Raw genomic sequence first — 20115 nt, forward strand, 5'->3', positions numbered from 1 at the left:
TTTTCTACAATCTGAACATGAACCTTTGTGCTTTACAATCCACACACACCTTAAGCCACTTCATGTCCGAATGATCCCAGTCTGCCTTTTCAACTTTGTCTGTCTGCCCCTGTGCACTTTTGACACCTGCCCCACCAAACTTGAGTACTGGTACCCAGGGTACCAAACTTCCCCATGACTCTGGGCCTTCAGACTGGTGGGAATATACTTGCCTTCTTTACAACACTGCATTCTTTTGTCCTTGAAGCTTAAGTTCAATTTAGCTTCATTGGAATGTCTGTTTTCTCCTGCACCAGACATTGTATTCCAGCACACGCTACTGTCATTGAACTATAACTTTCCTTTTCCTGCGTCCCTAAAACCTGGTGCAGACCAAATGCTCAAAAGAGTGTTCATCTGATGAATAAATTATATCCAGAACTTTTGCTATGTACTTCCACATGCTTTTTTTTTTTTTTTTTGAAGGAGGAGAGGGAAGGGATACTTTCATGTGTCTGGTCTGCTTTTGAACCTACTTTAATCTCTCTACCCTGGATTTCGTTCAAGTCTTACCTGGTCCGTTAAAAAACTGGGGCAAAAAAAGGGGAGAAGGGGGAAAGATATGTTCTTCAGGTTGATGTAAAAGGTGATTTAGGACTGGACCAGAGAGCCTAAGCCCATTCAGCTCCAGAGTCACAAAAAGGCCAGAAGTCGTTCCTATAGCGACGGAAGGAGGGTGTGGTCCTCCCCTGCACTCCGCAGGTCACTCACCCTACCTCCTGCACTCCCCTGGGCAGTCTGCGCCAGCCGGATGCAGCTCCTCCGACCTCTGACCCGCACCCGGACAAAGTAAGCGCGGAGGAGGCGAAAGGGCGCAAGCCTGAGCTAGCCAGGGCCGGCTAAGTCTCTCGAGGGAAGAAGCACCTGGGGCGTTGGTGGTGGGAGCGGGTGGATGAAAGGTGTAACTAATGCAAAAATGTAGACGGGCCAGCGTGGTCAGAGGAGAGAGTGGGGCGGGTGTGGGTGCGCGGTGAAGGAAAATGCTGTTTTAGATCTCGCTCCCCGGGCGCTTCATCCTCAGGACCCTACCTCTGTATACTTTGCTGTTAACAGAACTTTGCAACGCCAACTCCAGCTTAGTGCGGGAAAGGGAGAGATTCTAGGGAATTTACAAGGCCTACCCGGAAATTGCTACGAGCCCTGACCCCAACAACTGATCCTTGAAATTTCCTTCCTCCTTTTCTTCGTTTTCACTGCAGTTTCGATTAGTGGTAATTAGGAGGTCCGCAATCACACGCCTCGAATTGATGAGGTTATGGCTGGTATTGGCATATTTCCAACCACCCCTTATGCCTGGTCGCCTCTGTGCTCAGCTGGAAGTCAACCCCTTGACACTAGAGAGTGTTAAAGTGTATGTGCATCACACATCTGGAGCAAGCTTTGCTCTCCGGGTGGTATTCCCTCCCGCTCTTAGAAAATCCCGAATGTTAACAAGTTTTTCCTTTTTAAAAAAGGTGATAAAAGATGCCAACTGAGAATTTCAAAGTCTAGTTATTTTGTGGCATTTGCTATGTTTGAAGTATCCGTAAACCCGTCTGGGCTTAAGAAACTTTGACCTCTCTAACATGTTTTAAATAACTACCAACATCACTTAATCTTAATTCAGACTTCACTGTTCAGACTTAAATGGAGATTCCGCAAAAGTACTAGACCATTGAAATAGAAAAATTCAAACCACCTTGGAAACAACTACTATAAATGCCCTTTGTCTTGCTTGAGGGATTTTCATCACCTGCATGTGATAGATGTGTAAATCTAGGAGTTCTAAGGAATTCTTCAAACATGCATGATACCTAATTGGTCCTGAGTCTTAAACCTTCTCTGCTTTAGTCATTATTCAGAGAGTAAAGCTAAACCTGAAGGGAATCTCTAGCAGTGCCAGCCATATCTGTGACTTTGCCCTCTCCAACTCCATTTGCTGTCTACAGGGTGGCTAGAATGCACACTTCTCTGACTTGTAGAGGACCAGAGGCTGAGAGTTGTGGCTTTAGGTGACTCCAACCCCCATGTGAGTGTGGAGTGACAGCTGCATTAATAGAAATACAATGACTACATCAAGGAATGTAATGGTTTCCTTACCTGATGTAGTAATGACTATAACACAGGCTAGGCTCTAGACAACTGTAGCCAGGTTAATAGATCATAAAAAACTGAATAATAGAGGGGAACACCACAATGCAGGCTCACTCTGGATCATGCGCTACTATGGAATGCCTGGAGATGAGTAGGTGCAGAGGAGAGAAAAAAAATTTTTTTCTGTTCAAGGTTTGAACACTTGAAAACTCTTGAGTAGACAGGAAGGCAGATGTGTTCTTTGTTGCTTCACGGAGGATAGCAAAGGATCAGTAGAAGATATTTTGCTCAATATCAATTGTTCTTCCCACAAATTTTTATCAAGCACCAACCAAATGTAAATTAACAGCTGAGTGTGAAATGGGTTGCCTGGAAAAACAGTGTGCTGTATCTCAGGAATGCTCCAGCACAGACCAGTGATTGTCAGGGAAACCGTAGGAGAGGATTTCTGCCCAGGCAGGGAAAATGGACAAGATGGTTTTTAAAGTCTGTTACACCTCTTAAGAGTCTAGGAGTCACTGGACCATGAAGAATTTCAAGGACAATGCAGAGGGGCAGAGGAATTCTCCCTGGCAGAACTGAGTGTCACTTAAATACATTAAACACATCGTTTCCTTTTCAAAGAAATGCAGAGGTATGAGGGTCCCTCCTATATCTTCACTGCCACAATTTCTTTCTTCTTTTTTTTTTTTTTCCTCAGTTTTTGGGAGTAGTTAGTGTTTTTTATATAATAACAAATATTAGTTGTACAAATTGATGGATTTCACTGAAATATTTCCATGCCTATATACATTGGGCATTATGTCCAACCTCCCTTCTTCCATTAAAGCCCCCCTCCCTTCACCCCTTCCTTCTAGCACCATTCCTAGTCCCTAAAAGTCCCTTTTAATTGCTCACTGGTCCCACCTCCCTCTGCCTTTCCCCATCTCCAGTGACCACTATGCTGTTCTGTACTTCTACTAGACCGACTCTTTGGTTCCTTAAATGAATGAGAACATGTGGAATTTATCCTTTCATTGTCTGGCTTGTTTCACTCAAAATAACGGAATCCAGATGTGTCCTTGTTGCTACAAATGACACGATTTCATTCTTTTGTGTGTGTGTGTGTGTGTGTGTGTGTGTGTGTGGCTGAGTAGTAATCCGTTATGTAAATATACCACATTTTCTTTATCCATTCATCTACTGAATGGCATCTAGGTTGATCCTGTATTTTGGCTATTGTGAATAGTGCTGCATCAAACATGAGGGTGCAAGTACCTTTTTGGTATCAAGGTTTCAACTCCTCTGGGTATATGCCCAGTACTGGAATTCTGGATAATATGGAAATTTTATTTTTAGTTTTTTGAGGCACCTCTATACTGTGGTGGTACTATACTACTTTACATTCCCACAAGCACACTGCCGTATTTTCTACTCCAGGGAATAAAGATTAAGCAAGCCACTAATAATGGCTATGGAAATACTGAAACCCTAACAGGTAAATCTCAGAAGAAATTTTCTTTGTGGACATTGAAATACTCTACACACAGATAATACATATGTATAAGACGTTATGCAGTGCAGTGATGCTGGTACCATTGTTTGTGGTCAGTCTTACCCTGTAGGCTCCAAAATCCTTGGAAACAAGGATTCTGTTTTCTTTATCTTTGATTCCCCATGCTAAGCAAAGTTGCTGGCTCACAGTTGATGCTCTGAACATTTTTGTTGAATTATCAAAACTATTTCAGATTTCTATTCTTCCAGCAAATGGGTGCCAAGAATTTTCAATAAAGTCACTGACCTCACTCATTCTTATGAGGAATTAAAAAAAATAAATATAAGCTCATCATTCACGCTCCCAAGAGGCACACATCTAAGATAATTAGTAACATTAAAGCTATTGATCAGGTGGCAAAATGAGAAAAAAGTACTATTGAATCACACAAAAAAAGTGTTGTGGAGAGGGAGGGAAATTCTGATCTACATATAAGATAATAATGAATTTTTTTGAATTTTAGATTCATTTCTCAAAGGAACACTCACTCTAGCTCTGAACTGTTTGTATTTCAATCCTTCATTCAACAAGATACAAACAAAGAATTATTTTAATTCTTTTTCTTCATCATTTGCCATACATTTTGAGGATAAAAAGTGGCATTTTCAAAGCTTTGAGTAGGGGTTAAGAGTTATTTTTGGAAGTCAGATTGAATGTATAAAGAAAGAAAGGCACAAAATACTCTGTGATAACTACAGAATCTTGAAAGGAAGGGAAATTATAGAATAAGTCACAAAAGTGTGTGTGTGTGTGTGTGTGTGTGCGTGCGTGCGTGCGTTTCAGTCTGACAGTGTTTTTGTAGAATTAGAATTTTAAGAGGTCATCTGGTTCAGTCTTGTCATTTCATAGACAAGGAAAGTGAATCTGGAGAAGACATAGGGCTCATTCAGAATCATAGCAGCACCAAAGCTAGACTCCAAGAGTTCCCAAATTGTCTTCAGGGTTTTCTTCTCCTTACATACAGATCTGCCTGAGTTGAACAGAGGAAAGAGCTTCAGTTTGGAAAGATGAACATTTACTTCCACAGTCTCCAATTTCCCTGGGAAGAAGATGAAAGGAAGATTGACACAGAGCCTTAGCAATGAAAACATGTTGTATTCATTTTTCTCCAGTGTTGGGATTTTACAGATCCCATGTCCAGTTGACGGTGAAAAGTCTACCTGTTCAGTCTCCCAAATTATTCACAAGGTCATACTTGCACAAGGTCTGTCCTCTCCATCACTGCCTTGGCTGAGGCCCTCGTCCCTCTCACCTATGTGCCCAAAATGGGCTCCTCCAAACCATGCTCCGTGGTATTGCCAGAGAGATGTTTCCAAAAAGCAAATCTGATCTTGTCAGCTCAGATTTAGCACAATCACATAACTCTCAAGATTTTAACTTGGGCTAATGACCTTTTACAATTTAGCCCATCTCTCTGGCCCTCAGCCAACAAAGTCTGATTGCTGTGATTGCAATTTCTGGAAATTCCACATTTTATTCTCTGTGCAGCCTCCTCCATCTTTCCTTGGCTCTGTGTCCCTCCTGCTCATCCTTCAGGAACAGTCTGCTTTGCTCAGGTGTGAGGGTTAATGCAACTCTCCCAGCAGGGTCAGCCAGTATCTCAAGGTGTTTCATGCGCTCTTTATGCATGCCCATTAGTGTGTTGATCACATGCTCTGTAATATTCTTCTTCCATATGTCTCCTCTGCTAGGGAACAAGTTCTTCTTTAGGGCAAAAACCACATCTGGTAGAACTGACTCAGAAAATGTTTGTAGAAAGAGAGGAAGGAAGGAAGGGAAGGAAGAAATGAAACTATGATTATTAGTAAAGAAGAGACTCATAATTTTTGTTTACTTTTCAAAGGACTTTTTCTGTATTTGTGTGTGTGTGTGTGTGTTAAAATAAATGTTCCCCTAGCCAGGTGTGCTGGCACAACCCCATAGTTCCTGCTACTTGGGAGGCTGTAGCAGGAGGTTCACTTGAGCCTAGGAGTTCAAGGCTAGCCTGGGCAACATGACAAGATCCTGTATCTTAAAAAATAAAAACAAACAACTTGATCTTCTCATTTACTTTCCCCAGTCCCACTTCTCAGAAGTAATTTTTAAAATATTTCCTTTCTTTCAAATCCTTCATTATGCCTGTATAAAAAGATATACAGACATCTTTTTAAAAAAATAAAGAATCATATTATACACATTGTTTTACTGGTTTTGTTCAATATATTATGGGCATATATACAGATCTACCTCATTTTTTTGAGGTACAATCTTAACCATTTTATTTATGTATTTTTCAGGTTTCTTTTCTTTATTTTTAAAGAAATTCAGTCATGGATCTATAGAGATATATAAAATAAGATATAAATCCAAATTTTCCATCACTTATACCAACAGTTCCTCAGTGGTGACTCCTCCCCCCAACATTGAGTTGCTATTGATTATTAGCTGGTTATCGATTAAATAAACAATACAAAATAAATCTATCTGTAATATTCCTTGAGTGTCACTTTTCCTTAAGCCTATGCCATATCATTTGGATTAATGTTTAAGATAGCTATAAAGTGATTCTTTTATTTTTATTTAAAAAAATTTTTGTATTTGTCATATACATGATGGAAGTGTGTATTTTGACATATCATACATACATGGAGTGTAACTTCCCATTCTTGTGGTTGTACGTGATGTGGAGTTTCACTGTGGTGTATTCATACATGAACATAGGAAACTTATGTCTGATTCATTCTACTGTCTTTCCTATTTATCCCCCTCCCTTCCCTTCATTCCCCTCTATTCTTCCCTCCCCTCCCCCTTATTTGTGTGTAAACATCACATATCAGAGAGGATATTTGGCCTTTGGTTTTTGGGTATTGACCTATTTGATCTACCTTATTTTTTAAAAAAGATAACATCACATCCCATAAAACATATGTGTGCCATATTTTAAACTTTCCATCATTTAGAGACAAGTAAGTTCTAATTTTTAAATATTTATGCTGCAATAAATATTACCATTATTTGTCTTCAGTCTTTGAATAGTTTCAAAATGGCACCACCATTGTTGGTGATAGCATCTGCAAGAGCTTACCAGTGGAGTGATGTGCAGAAGCCACGATGACTTTGTGTTGGTCCCTGTTCTTCCCCTATTTCTTGTGTATTTTATTCCCTTAGCTCTTGCTAGAGTTAGAGGCTGAGAAGGGTCTTCCGAGGGACAAAAAGTGGAGATTCAGCAGTGTTCTGCTAATGTATAAGTGTCCCAGGAAACTTCTAAGACTCACCTTCCAGTTATATAAATCACTACTCTAACTAGATTCCATGGTATTTTACAGGTTTTTTCCATCTGTTTTTTCTTTCACATTTTTATTGGTGAATTATAGTTTTACATAATGATGGGATGTGTTATTCCATATTTATACATGCACACAATATAACACTATAATTGGCCAATGTCACTCCCCAGCACTTCCCTTGTCCCTCCCCATTTCCAAGTTTTTTCCGTCTTGCAGTGAGTTAATTATTCATAGAATTGTGCTCTGAATGAAGAAGGAACAAAATGGTTGAATGAGATCCAGAGAAAAAGTTTATACCAACTTTCCCCCTTTTCTTCTTTTGTAGGCATTAATCTATCCAATTAGCCCACTAGTACATGCATATTGTAAGGGAATATTGTATCTGAGGTAACTGAATAAGGTTTCCTTTGCAATTAGCTAGGGGAAATGTTGTTTGCTGGATTTCTTAAACCATTCACCACCTGATTTTCTCCTCCTTCCCTTTGCCCTCCAACCCTATCTGACCACTGGAATGGAAGCAAGAGAAGCAGAGACTCCGCCCCCACTTTTGTGTCTGCCCCCTTCTTTCTTCTCTCCTGAGTGTGTGAACCATTACTTATATTGTATTCTTACTGCCAATTTATTTATTTTTTTTTACTCTCCTTCCTGCAGGACTCAGATGGACGCTAAAAAACCAAGGAAACAAAGTTTGACTTCCTTCCCAATTTTGAAAGCAAGAAAGAAGCAAAATTTCACCTCTGTGAAGGTAAAGATCCTTGAATTTCAACTGGTGACAAGAGGTATCATTGTGAAATCTTGGGACCTGGCAGTTGTTATACCCAAGCACCTTTGAGGACAGTATACCGGGAAGGTAGAAAGGACCCAGCTGGTTGGTGGAGATCTGGGTGGGCTTGAAGGGAAAAGCAGCTAGATGGGGAAGATTTCATCTACCAGGCAACTTGCACTTGAGGACCCTCTGGACTAGTGACTTATCCACAGTGCCTTTTATTATTCTCATACCTGCAGTCATACTGACAATGTCCTGCAATAGTTCTGAACAAGTATTCAAAATCATTTGCAGAAAAATGCAAATGCAGAGATAATTTCTTTTTACTGTGCCTCAAAGGCAGAGCACTGAAGATAAGACCCTGTGATATAGTGACTGTGATTACTATCTATGAGATCAACCTCTGTATTAGGTATATTTTTTAATCTCACTCAATCTGATTTTCTCAGGGTATTCAAAAGCTCCTATTGTTTGGGATCTTTGTTCAGAATGTTTTGCAGCAAACTTTAGCCCAAGGCATCCAGCCTGCATTACTTACTAGGAGAGTCAGCCTTTAGCAGCCTACCAGGGCCTTCCATAGATCCTCCTCTCTCAGATCACAGGCCACCTCCCTGAAATTGTAGCTCCAGGTCACTTTCTCCAGGTAGTGTTCCCCATTTAGCTGTAGCATTCTGTACCTCAGAATGACAACTCCCAAGAATGGACCCAATGCCAAGTCCATCATTCTATACCCTACCTCCAGCAAGAGAAGTTTATTTTGCAATTTGTAGATACAAATGTTATTACTATCTGAAACATATTTCTTTTGATAAAAATTACCTTAAAATATTTGAAATAGCAAATCTAAAGCAAAACATGATAATATAATAAAGACAACATTCTGTTTAAGTTTTAGAGTTTTATACCCTCAGAATGAAGAAGTCATGATTTTACTTTAGCAAAATCTTCATGAGTTTCACAACTTGAAATTATTCTTTTTTAATTTCTCTTCTTTTGTCTTTAAATCTGCTTGAACTCATTTATTTGAGGGGTCAAATGACTCTCACACGAACCCTTAGAAGCAAGTGATCTTATTCTCATTTTACAGATGGGTAAACTGATATACAAGCAAGGTTAACCTGACTTTTACTGAGGCTGGCTTTGAACTTGTGATCCTCCTGCCTTAGCCTCCCAAGTCACTGGGATTACAGGCATAAGCCACTATGCCCAACTCATAGTATCATTTTTAACTAGAATTTAAACTTATGTTTCTGGTCTTTACATTACTAATTATTCTGTTGGGCCTTCAATAAATATCTTTTTTCACCATCTGTTGGCATTTCCTTTTGAATTTAATAGGATTAAGTAAGGAAATGCAAACTTGTCAATAACTGTCCTCTGCATGTGAAATTTTAAGTTTCAGTGGACACGTATGACATTAATTGGAGGATAAGAGTGAATTATATGAATTATAATCCCTTCACTTAAAATAACACTGGAGATGGCAGAGCTGTGAATCTAAGCATGTCAACTGCCCCAACCACATGTTGAGAAAGAATTTTATTATTACTATTTTTTGTTGGTGCTGGGGATTGAACCCAGGGCCTTGTGCATGCAAGGCAAGCGTTCTACCAACTGAGTTATATTCCCAGCCCCCCAAAAGTATTTTAAATATTTAAGCACTTTAATAATAATTTCTATTTTCACAGCATTTATTAGTCTATATGATAAACAAAAAATTATATTAATAATCAAATATTTAATTATTATTATTCTTTTGCTATGCTATGGATTTGACCTAGGACCTTGTTTCGGCGAGTACTATACACTGAACTACATTCTAGTCTCAAATATTTTAAATCTGTAACTTGGTATAATAATTTAGCCAAGGGATTTTTTTTTAATTGATTTCATTTGCCTTGAAGACAATGATGCATTCCTCCATTTAGTCCTTAAGGGATTCTTTTCACAATGCTCCAGTTCATTTGACTGAAATGTATAATGTGACTACTAGAGAGCTATTTGCCCTTTGCCTAATGCTGGTGGAGATTCTCCATCCTTTCTGCTTAGCTGGTGGGGATCAAAGAACTCTCACAGTGGTCCTCATGCACTTTAGGAAATGTTCTGTGTTATAGTTTATCCTAACTTCCGGGAGAAGCAGCAAATACTCCCTCTGAACCTCAAGCATCTCAGCTACTGAGCTGGAGGACATGGACTTTCCTGCTTCTCTCTTCAAAGAAGACAACATTGGCTTGCAGCTGGTTTCTGGGACTTGAGGAGCTGTCAGGACTCCAGGTCTCAGGTCAGGTCATGCCAGGAGGAGAACCTGGAGAAGGATGTAGGAAAGAGAGTGCTGTTAATTTAGGATAGGACTGTTCAGTATCCCTGGCAATTAACAAATAGATGGGACAAAGTACATACAAAATTGTACTAAAGACAATTTCTATTTTCTGCATTGTGAGTGCAGATACTTTATATCTTATTTTTCTTAAATCCTTTAAATCATTCAGTTGCTGGCTTCACCTCTTTAGACAGGTCTTCCCTTCCCACCCTTTTCAGTTATATAGTTTATTGCCTGCCTCACCTTCCTCAATAGTACTGTCCAACATGGTAGCCACTGGCCATATGAGGCTACAGAGCCCTTGGTGTGTGGCTGCTCCGGATGGAGATGTCCTGCAAATGTGAAATATACAGTAGATCTCGAAGACTTGGATGAATGTAAAATAGCTTATTAAATGTTATTTAAGAATTGGGCAAATTTTATAACATATCAATTCATACCTTACGAACATTGTAAAAATAATTTTGAATCCATTCATGTTAAACTAGTATCCTGAATACGTAAAGTAAAATGTATTATTAAAATTAATTTCACCTGTCTCTTTTAACTTTTTTATGTGACTATTAGAAAAGTTAAACTAGGTAGCTTGCATTATATTTATGTTGGAACACTTGCTCTAAAAGGGACACTCCATAACAGCAAAGGTATCCTTGGACTGGATCAGTACCAAATCCCCAGAACTAGGACAGAACGTGGCACAGACTAGCGTGTCTTTGTGGAATAAAACCCAGGAGTGTTTATTCATTTGCCCCTCTAAATATTTAGTGAGTGTCTACTTGTTTCTGTTTCTTGACACTGTTTTAGGTGTTTGAGGTACAGTGATAAAGAAAACAGGCCAACATATTCTGATGGGGCTTAAAATTGAGATTCTCTGTAGGAAGGCCAGATATTTTGGTGAAATGCTAAGAATAATAATGACCAGCTCCCATTTTCCTTGATGGTATAGGGTTGCAACTGACATTGGTTTTCCACCTTGGTTATATATTTAAAATCTCCCAGTCAAGTTTTAAAGACTACTGAAATCAGAATTTCTAGAGATTATAGACATTTGTTAGTTATTTTCTATCACGTGGGGACAGATGTTCATTTTAACTACAGCTGTGAGACCTCGATTAGGTCATTAAGTACCTGGCCATTTGTGAAACTGGAATAATTAGTCTCACATTCCCTGATTGCAGTAGCATTAATGAAGTAAGAGAACGTGAGCTCTCTGGCTGGCAGATTTTAGAATATACTTTCTCCCTTCTCTCTCCATTTAACAGAAAGGGGTTTTGAATGAGAGATAGACTTTTAACTGAGTCTCACACAGTAAAAGAAGGTATCTGAGGCTTCTTCCTCTGTCTCATTTCTGCCTCCCATCAGCAGTCCTTATACAAAAACAAAAAACAATAAAACAACCAAAATTAAACAAAGAAATCAAATCCAATCAGTTGGTATTATTAAGGAATGGAAATTACACTCAAAACTCAAGAGATAGAAAAGAGCAGATTCTAGTTGCCAGACATGTTTAGGTGGTTTTTTTTTTTTTTCTGTTGTTGTTTTGTTTTGTTTGTGTTTTGGAGGCAGATACACTAGCATACTATTATCTATGGTAATAAATTCACCTTTAAATTGCAAATGAAAGGTTCAGACTAGAAGAACTTGTAATGCTCATGAACTAAATCATTAAACCATGTAAACTGTAACCCCAAGCAATCAGTCTAGAATTGGCAGCTGAATGAAAGTTAGGAATATACTACTATGTAATGTAATTAATTTGGAGTGGATTTGGGTACTTGAAGGAGCACAGTTACCCAATTTCCTTCTATTCTCTCCCAGGGTCCCACTTTTCCTTCTGAAATCTACACGGTAAGTACCAGTTCCTTTGTTTGCTTCCCATTGCTGCTCTGATTTGGAGAGAGAAGAGAATAAATATTGGAGATTACATTCATTTGTTGTGAAAAGGATGCTTAAGTGAGCTGGCATAGAAGGGAGTCTCTGACTGCTAAAATAAATCAGAAAAAGTAGATACTTTTATTGAAAGCTTTTTGAGTCCATGAAAAACAGAGTATCTGTCCAACATGGGTGTTTAAGGACATGCTAGTAGACAATCCCCACCTGACCCACATGGGTTTAGATTTTTATATTTCCTCCTTTCAAAAATCTTAAGGTAGTTATCACCCACATTTTACAGAGAAAAGAGAGATCTGAAGAGATTAAGCAAGGTATCAAAGTTATCCTACTAATAAAACCTGAAATCAGGATTCACATTTTCTTTTGTAATTCATGGATGCCTTTAAAAATTGTTTCTTCTTACTAGTATATATAAAAGGACATTTAAGAAATATACATAAGTTATAAAGAATAATAATATCATGGACACCCTTGTGTGTGCCCAACATGAAGTTGAAGGAGCCCCCTGAGTGTTCTTCCCTATTTGAATCTCAGCCTAATCCCTCTGAGCTAACCTCTCTCTTGAGTTTTACAGCTACTAGCCTGTTGCTTTCCTGTGTATATTTCCAAGATTTCCACAGCATGCGTTGGTTAATTTTGCATGTTTTCATTTTCGATATACAGGAATCATACTGTTTGTGTTCTGCTATGTGATTTTCCTGCTCAGTTCTATGCCAGCCTACATGGCACTGCATGTGACTATCTTTCCCTTGGATTGTCCAGGTCTCTATTCTGATTGATCATTCCTGTGCTTTGAATCTCGGATATTGTGAATAAATATCACCTCTGTTCTTGGAACCCGATTATCTATCAATTTAACTGCCATGTCCTATTGCTTGGGCATGTTTATCTCATCAGTTGTTGGACATTCTGTTTCTTCTTGTGTTTCTGTTATTAAAAGTGATGCTTCCCTGAACATTCTTGTGCATGTCTACTAGTGCAAATGTGCAGACATTTCTGAGGTATTTATCCAGGCAGGGACTTGCTGGGTAATGAGTATATGAATGCTTAACTTTACCAGGTAATGCCAAACTGTTTTCCCAAGCATCGGTGCCAGTGAACTTTGTCACCAGCTGTGTGCACAAGTTTCAGTTGTTTCACATCCACTTTATCAATTGACGTTGTACAACTTTTTATTTTGCCAATTTTATAGATATGTAATAATTTTTTGTTGTATCTTAACTTGCATTTGGATTATTGTTATTAAGGATACTGAACCCCCTTTCATATATTAATAGGCCATTTGTAGTTCCTTTTCTTTAAATTATCTGGTTTTATCTTTATTGTGTAAATATTTTTCTATGGCATTGTCTTTTTCCTATTAATGTGTAGAATATTTAATATATTTTGTCTACTAATCCTTCCCAGTATCATATGCTGCAAATACCGTCTCATGATTTGTTGGGTTGTCTGTTTTCATGCTCTTAATTTTTTAGAGCATTTTTAGATTTATAGAAAAATAGAACAAAAGAATGCAGAGTTCCCATGTACTCTATCACCTTCCACATTTCATCTTATTATTAATAACTTGCATTAGTGTAAAGTTATTACAATTGATCAACCTATATTTGATGCACTATTACTAACTAAAGGCTCATTGGTTAGTAATGAGCTCATTCTTTGTGCTGTACATTCTATGGGTTTTGAAAAATACATACTGTTGGGTATCCACCATCACAGTATGATACAGGATAGTTTTATTAACCTAAAATTTCCCCATTTTCCACCTATTCAATCCTGTCTCTGCCTCCCACTAAAACCCTAACAACTACTCTTTTTGCTATCTCTATGGTTTTGCCTTTTCCAGAATATTCTGTAGTTGGAATCACACAATACTAAGCCTTTTAAGATTGACCTCTTTCATTTAGCAATACGGTAGTAAGGCTCCTCAGTGTCTTTTTGAGGTTCAATAGCTCATTTCTTTTTTTCAATGAATAATACAGCATTGTATGGATATACCTGTTTATTCGTTTACCTAATTAAAGGATATTATGGTTGCTTCCTCTTTGGGGGGAAGTTATGAATAAAGTTGCTATAAATATTCATGTGCAGGTTTTTTGTGAACAAGTTTTCAATTTATTTGGGCAAATACCAAGGAGCATGGTTGCTGGGTCATGTGTTAAAATATGTTTTGCTTTGTAAGAAACTGCCAGACTGTCTTCCAAAATGGCTGTACCATTTTGACTTACCACCATCAGTGAATGAGAATTGTCACCTTCAGCATTTGATATTGTCAGTGTTTTGGATTTTTGTTATTGCTGTAGTTTGATTTTGAAATGTTCCCCAGAGGATCAGGAGTTGAAGACTTGGTCCCTGGCTGGTGGTGCTGCTGGGGTGATGGAGACTTTGGGAGGTGGGGCCTAGTTGGAGGAGGTGGATCACTAGGGGCATGTCCTTGACCAGTGTATCTTGTCCCTGTCCCCTTTCTCTCTCTCTCTTTGCTTCCTGGCTGCCATGAAGTAAGTGGCTTTGCTCTGCCACACCCTTGCCACCAGCCATGATATTCTGCCTTATCACAGGCCCGGAAACAATGGAGTTGCTCAAGGAAACTGTGAGCTACAGTGAGGGAGTCAAGCAGAAAAAAAGAACACATGCATAGGATGGACTAACTCTCAATGAATGGAAACAGAGCCTCAGAAATCATTTGTTCCAACCAGCCTGCATGATGCACAAATCTGCTTTATATTATAGGAAATTTAGTGTCTAAGTTATAGAAAAATGCTTGATTTCTGAATGTTTCTGTTGTCATCCCTATCCGGGTACCACTGGAATAAAAGCATGAACTCATTTATAATGTGAGACCTTTGGAGTGGAAGTATTTTATAATCTCTTGTCGCCACGTTTCAGGGTAGGACACAAAAGAGATCAGAGGAGATCACTGGATGGCAGCATGACATAGTAAAAAGGCATTTGAGAGCTTAGGCTGTAGGCTCAGGTTTGCTACCATTAGTTGTGTTATCTTGGACAAGTCATTTGGATGACCTTAGCCTCTCTTTCTCCATCTGTAAAATGAGATCATCATATTATATATCCCCTAAGTTTACTTCCAGCATCATGGTTTTCCAAGTTCCTTCAGTGGAATCCAGAAGCAGCACCATGCACTAAGTGCATTTGAAAATGACTCCAGGTTTCTGAACTTCCAGGCTTGTCTCATGCCCTTCACTCAAGGATGGCCAGGGTCTACTTCCTCCATCTCCACCAGGGGCAGAGGCAGGCCTCCAGGGAGGATATGGCATCAGCGAGGTGAGAACCTGGTCCTCCCAAATGACAAGTCATGTTCGTTGTGCTAATGGATCTCCAGAGTCCAGCCTTGGCTGTGGGTGTAATCAGGAGGCAGCTCCTTCCTGTCTAGGCATCCTGGGCTTCCTCATGCACCACAAAGGGGCTTTAAGGGCAGACTCTTGGCTTGAAGTAGCAATGAGGGAGAAACCATGATATGCCTAAGGTCTGTGTTGATGGTAATAGTTAAATCCCTTGACTGGAGATTTTCTTCTCCCAGTTCTTTGAAAAGGTCTGCTGGGCCTAATTGCCTAATCTGTTGTGTTCTGTAGAGAATCCCTAAAGATTTTCTCTCCTCATCACCTGCCTCCCTGTGTTAATACATTTGTTTTGAGCTCTTGGTTGTTCTGACCTCTGGGAAAGGATTATGGAGCCTGTAAGGAGGAAGCTGTGAGTTGATATCACCGAACTTGAGCTTCACCTGTCCATCCAGTTACAACCAGGCACTAGGGATTTTTTTTTTTTTTTCTTTCTTTTTAAATGAAGAGGAGGAAGAAACAAGGAGGGGCCAATTGAAAAAAAAACAAACAAACAGAAAAATAACTTGTGAGGTTCGACTGAGGCTGGATTCTTCGATGGAGGTGTGCCTTTCTGCAAAGGCTGGGTGGTCTAGGCCCTGGGGACCAGAGTGACCTGATGCCTGCTTAGTATTCATTGCTTTCTCCCTTGAACTGTGCAGATGAGGACATCCAGAGCTCTGTCCAAGGTAATAAGATGAGGCAGTGAATCTTGAGATTCTGTTGTAACTAGCCCTAAATGGGGAGCAGATCTGGTAGCATTTGGCTTTCAGAGTGAGGAGGCAGGGTACACCCTAGAGCATGTGCATGTTGGGGTCGGGCCTGCTGGGATGAGAATGCAAACCAGGGAAGGGAGAAGGCAGAATGCCCAGGCAGAGGACATGACATGGGACAGGGGTTGGGGATTCCACCCTTCTGTGTACCTCTTTCCTTCATTCTGATATAGAGGTTACATGATTCCCATAGAAATGGAGCCGGAGCAAATGTGTTGAGATGTGAAACAGCGTGGTGTTTGGAGACTGCAAACATTCCCAATGATGGGTGCTGAAAGCCCAGGGAGGGGCCATGACAAGAGATGATGTTGGGAGGGTTTTGTATACCAGGACTGTTGCACCCTGAGAAGTCACAGGGAAATGTAGGTGATGTAGTAACATGGTCAATGCTCACATTTATTCCTAAGGCTACTCAGGCAGCCGCCTGGAGGAAGGGCAGGGAAGGAGATCATGGCAATAGGTACCTGAACTAGGGCAATGATGGACACAAGGTCTGGAAGTGGTATCTTTATTCTCATAGTTATTCTATTCATGGTAAGAGATCATAAGTGACAATTATAAGTTTGATAGAGCTTTCTCACGCTTGTTCCTGCAAGGGAGAGGCTCATGATTAATGCAACCAGCTTATGTTGATTAACATGGATTTGCTGTGGAGGCCCTTCCCTATGACATCTTACAAAGAGGCAGTCTACATCAGACCCTGCTCCCCCAGGAAGGAAGATGGCACTTAAAGACCCTACCCACGAGATGCTCAGCAGATCCAAATTGGTCTGGAAGGAGGTCCTAGCCCAGTCCTGGCTCTTGTCATAATGACATGGATGTTGACACACAGGGTGACACAAGGCGGCCCCCCAGGTGAGCCAGTTAGAGGGACTGACTGCTCTTGAGGTTCCAGGACTGGCAAATCATGTAGGGCCTAATGTTCATTGCCATAGAAGCTTGTGGGAGGAGATAAAAATAATTCATAAAAAATTTAGAAAGGCTACATAAATATCAATGGCATAACAGAAAACAAAGGGAGATTCCATTAGAATGTTCTTCCCGAATCTGGCTTCATAGAACTCACCTGGGGGGCTTCTGGTCTCTGCCACTTGGGAGTTGGGGCCATGTAATTTCTGTGCTTAGCACAGTGACTAGCACATGGGTGAGCTCAGTGAGCACCTTGAGAATGAATGCATCCCCAAGGGCCATCCTAGCGCTGTAATTCCATGCATCCTTCTGGCTTACAGAAGTACAAGGGAGGTGTTGCTGGAAAGAAGGGCTCTTTTTTTTTTTTTAATTTATTTTTATTGTAAACAAATGGGATACATGTTGTTTCTCTGTTTGAACCTGAAGTAAAGGCATACCATTTGTGTAATCATACATTTACATAGGGTAATGGTGTTTGATTCATTCTGTTATTTTTCCCTTCCTCCCCACCCCTCCCACCCCTATTTTCCTTCTATGCAGTCCCTCCTTCCTCCATTCTTGCCCCCCTCCCACCCCCCATTATGTGTCATCATCTGCTTATCAGCGAGATCATTCGTCCTTTGGAAAGAAGGGCTCTTGATCAGGGGAACTGGTAACCTGATCAGTTTGGCACCTTTGCAGCTATTTTGCAGAAATGGCAGGTGAGGGGCGGGGTGGGGGTGGGGGGTGAGGAAGCTGGTTTCAATTTCCCACTTGTCTCCTAATCAGCTTTTAAACTGAACCCAGCTTCTATATTTGAGAAAGATGAGCTGGCTTTTGTAAAGCACCAGGTAGAATTTGCCACCCCAAAACATGGTTTAAAGTTTTGGCTGACAAAAGAAAAGAAGTATGTGAACCTAAGTGCCTGGCCTAGTGAGAACTAGCCAGTGAGCTCAGAAAACAGACACAAGAGAGGTGGAGGAGGGCCCTGGGTCAGGACCAGAAACTCCAGGCTCTGATCAGCCCCTTTCTTGAATTTTCATGTGGTGTTCAGTCCCTGTGGGTTTGTCACCAGGCTATGGCAAGCACAGCTGGAGCCCCAAATTTCAAATAAGGGCCTCTAGTGGGGAGAATCTTAACAACCTCAGACAGCATCTCCTGTTTCTATCATCCAAGTTTCTCCCAGCCCAGGTTCCTTGCTGTCCTCTTCTGTAGCCTAATCCACTCTATCCAAGCTGTCAGTTGTTCAGAGTACCCCCTGCTCCATCATTGATCTGAACCCTTAATACTTACCTTTTTTTTTTTTTTTTTTTTTTTTTTTTTTTTTTTTTGGTACTGGGGATTGAACAGAGAGGAGCTTTACCACTTGAGCCACATGACCCAGTCTTTTTTTAATCTTTTATTTTGAGACCAGGTCTTGTTGTGTTTCTGAAGTTGGTCTCAAACTTGAAATCCTCCTACCTCAGCCTCCAGAGTCCTGCACCACCACACTTGGCCCTTTTGTTGTTAAACAATAGGATTTTAAAATTATAAAAGCAGTACATATTTATATAAAGGATTTGGGAAGTGAAGGCGCTTCACAGTTCACTTCTGACTGTTTTGGAAACTTTCAAGAGCAGCGATGCACACAGGGAGAAGTGGAAAATGTTCTATCAGCTTCCCCTGGTTCCCTGTCTTATTTTCCAGTACCTGGTCACAGTTCATGGGCAGCACTGGAAGCCCCACCTTCGCTGTGTGCCCCAGTGAATGGGGACTTTTTTACACTGGAGATCTTAAATGTAGATATGGAGACGATTAAAGAGACTCCTGTTGCATTGACTTAGAAATCAATGAGGGACCAAAGGACAATGTCGCTAAAACTCACCGTCTGAAAGAAAAATGCCATTTTGCTATTATGAATATGGGAGTTCACACTCTCTTCTTCCTGCTTCCAAGGGATCCTATGGTAGAATGAAGTGTTGTGATGGGACATTGTGTGCCTCTTGGGGAAACTGCAGGAAACAATCACCAAGCTCATAATCTTGCGCAGCAACATATTGTGATCTGGGATATGGATGAAATGTAGAAGCCATTCATCCTTGGGGTGGCTTGGTCCAACCTGGGGCTGTGAGCTGCCTCCCCTCTTTATCCTAGGTTGCTGTACAAGTATTACACTTTTTATGTATATGCCATGATGTGACAAAGTTTGGGAAACACTGCTCTGTTCAACAGAGTGCAGCTCTTGCTCTATGAGTGGAAAGATGAAGGTTTGTGTTAGCAAGTTTTATGTTATTGTGACAAAACACCTAAGATAATCATATAAGGAGGAAAAGATTGATTTTTGCCTCAGAGTTTTAGAGGTTTCAGTCCACGGTAGCTTGTCCTTGTTTTCAGCCTGTGGCAAGGCAGAACATCATCACAGGGAGCATGTGTTAGAACAAAGCTGCTCACCTCACAGCAACTGGGATATTAAAAAGAGAAACAGAAGGAGGCCAGGGTCTCAAAGGTTGCACCACCTCCCAGTAGCACCTTAGGCTAGAGACCAGACCTTCAACACATGGGCCTTTGGAGGACATTGAAGATCCAAGCTGAAGAAAGCATTTAAGACACACACCCAGAAGTCACTTGAATGATCTAACAAACTGAAAGGACTCTGGAGATTACATCTTGCCAGCCTCCCATTCCATGCACATTTCTCACAGATGATCATCAGGAGAACTCCACCTGATGGAGAACTCACTGCTTCAGTGTGCAACTCTAAACTTTATAAAAATCCTTCATTTTATTGAACCAGACAGAGCTACTTTCCTATAATCCCCCCACTTTGACCTGATTCTGTCCTTCGGACCATGCAGAAAAAAATTTATACTATGTCATAAATGATAGCCCTTCCTGTAGGAATGTTGTTTGTTTTAATAAAAGACTAATTTTTAGAATTGTCTTAGATTTACTGAAAAATTGATAAAAGAGAGTTCCCATACACTGCCCCCACCCTGCACTCAGCTTCCTTTATTATTATTATCATATAGTGCATTTGTTACAAATAATGAACCAATATTGACATATTATCATTAACCAAACTCCATACTTCATGCAGAGTTCCTTAATTTTTACCTAATGTCCTTTGTCTGTTCCAGGATTCCTTATTTTGTTTAGTCGACATGTCTCTTTAGTCTCCTCTTGGCTGTGACAGTTTCTCAGACTTCCCTTGTTTTTGATGACTTTTTAAAAAAATCCTGATTTGGTTGG

The 20115-nt window shown here is 40.2% G+C and overlaps 1 protein-coding gene across 1 annotated transcript in view; it reads left to right on the forward strand.

The window, feature by feature from the left end:
* Nucleotides 1-783: 783 nt before the first annotated feature.
* DYRK4 (dual specificity tyrosine phosphorylation regulated kinase 4) overlaps nucleotides 784-20115 on the forward strand; it is a 47659-nt gene continuing 28327 nt past the window's right edge. Inside the window, exons 1-2 of the mRNA XM_079143396.1 lie at nucleotides 784-828; nucleotides 7564-7657. Of these exons, the coding sequence (XP_078999522.1) occupies nucleotides 791-828; nucleotides 7564-7657 (132 nt within the window). The 5' untranslated portion in view covers nucleotides 784-790. The remainder of the gene's footprint in view (nucleotides 829-7563; nucleotides 7658-20115) is intronic.

The sequence above is a fragment of the Sciurus vulgaris genome (assembly GCF_902686455.1).
Source record: "Sciurus vulgaris genome assembly, chromosome: 5".
Lineage (NCBI taxonomy): Eukaryota > Metazoa > Chordata > Mammalia > Rodentia > Sciuridae > Sciurus > Sciurus vulgaris.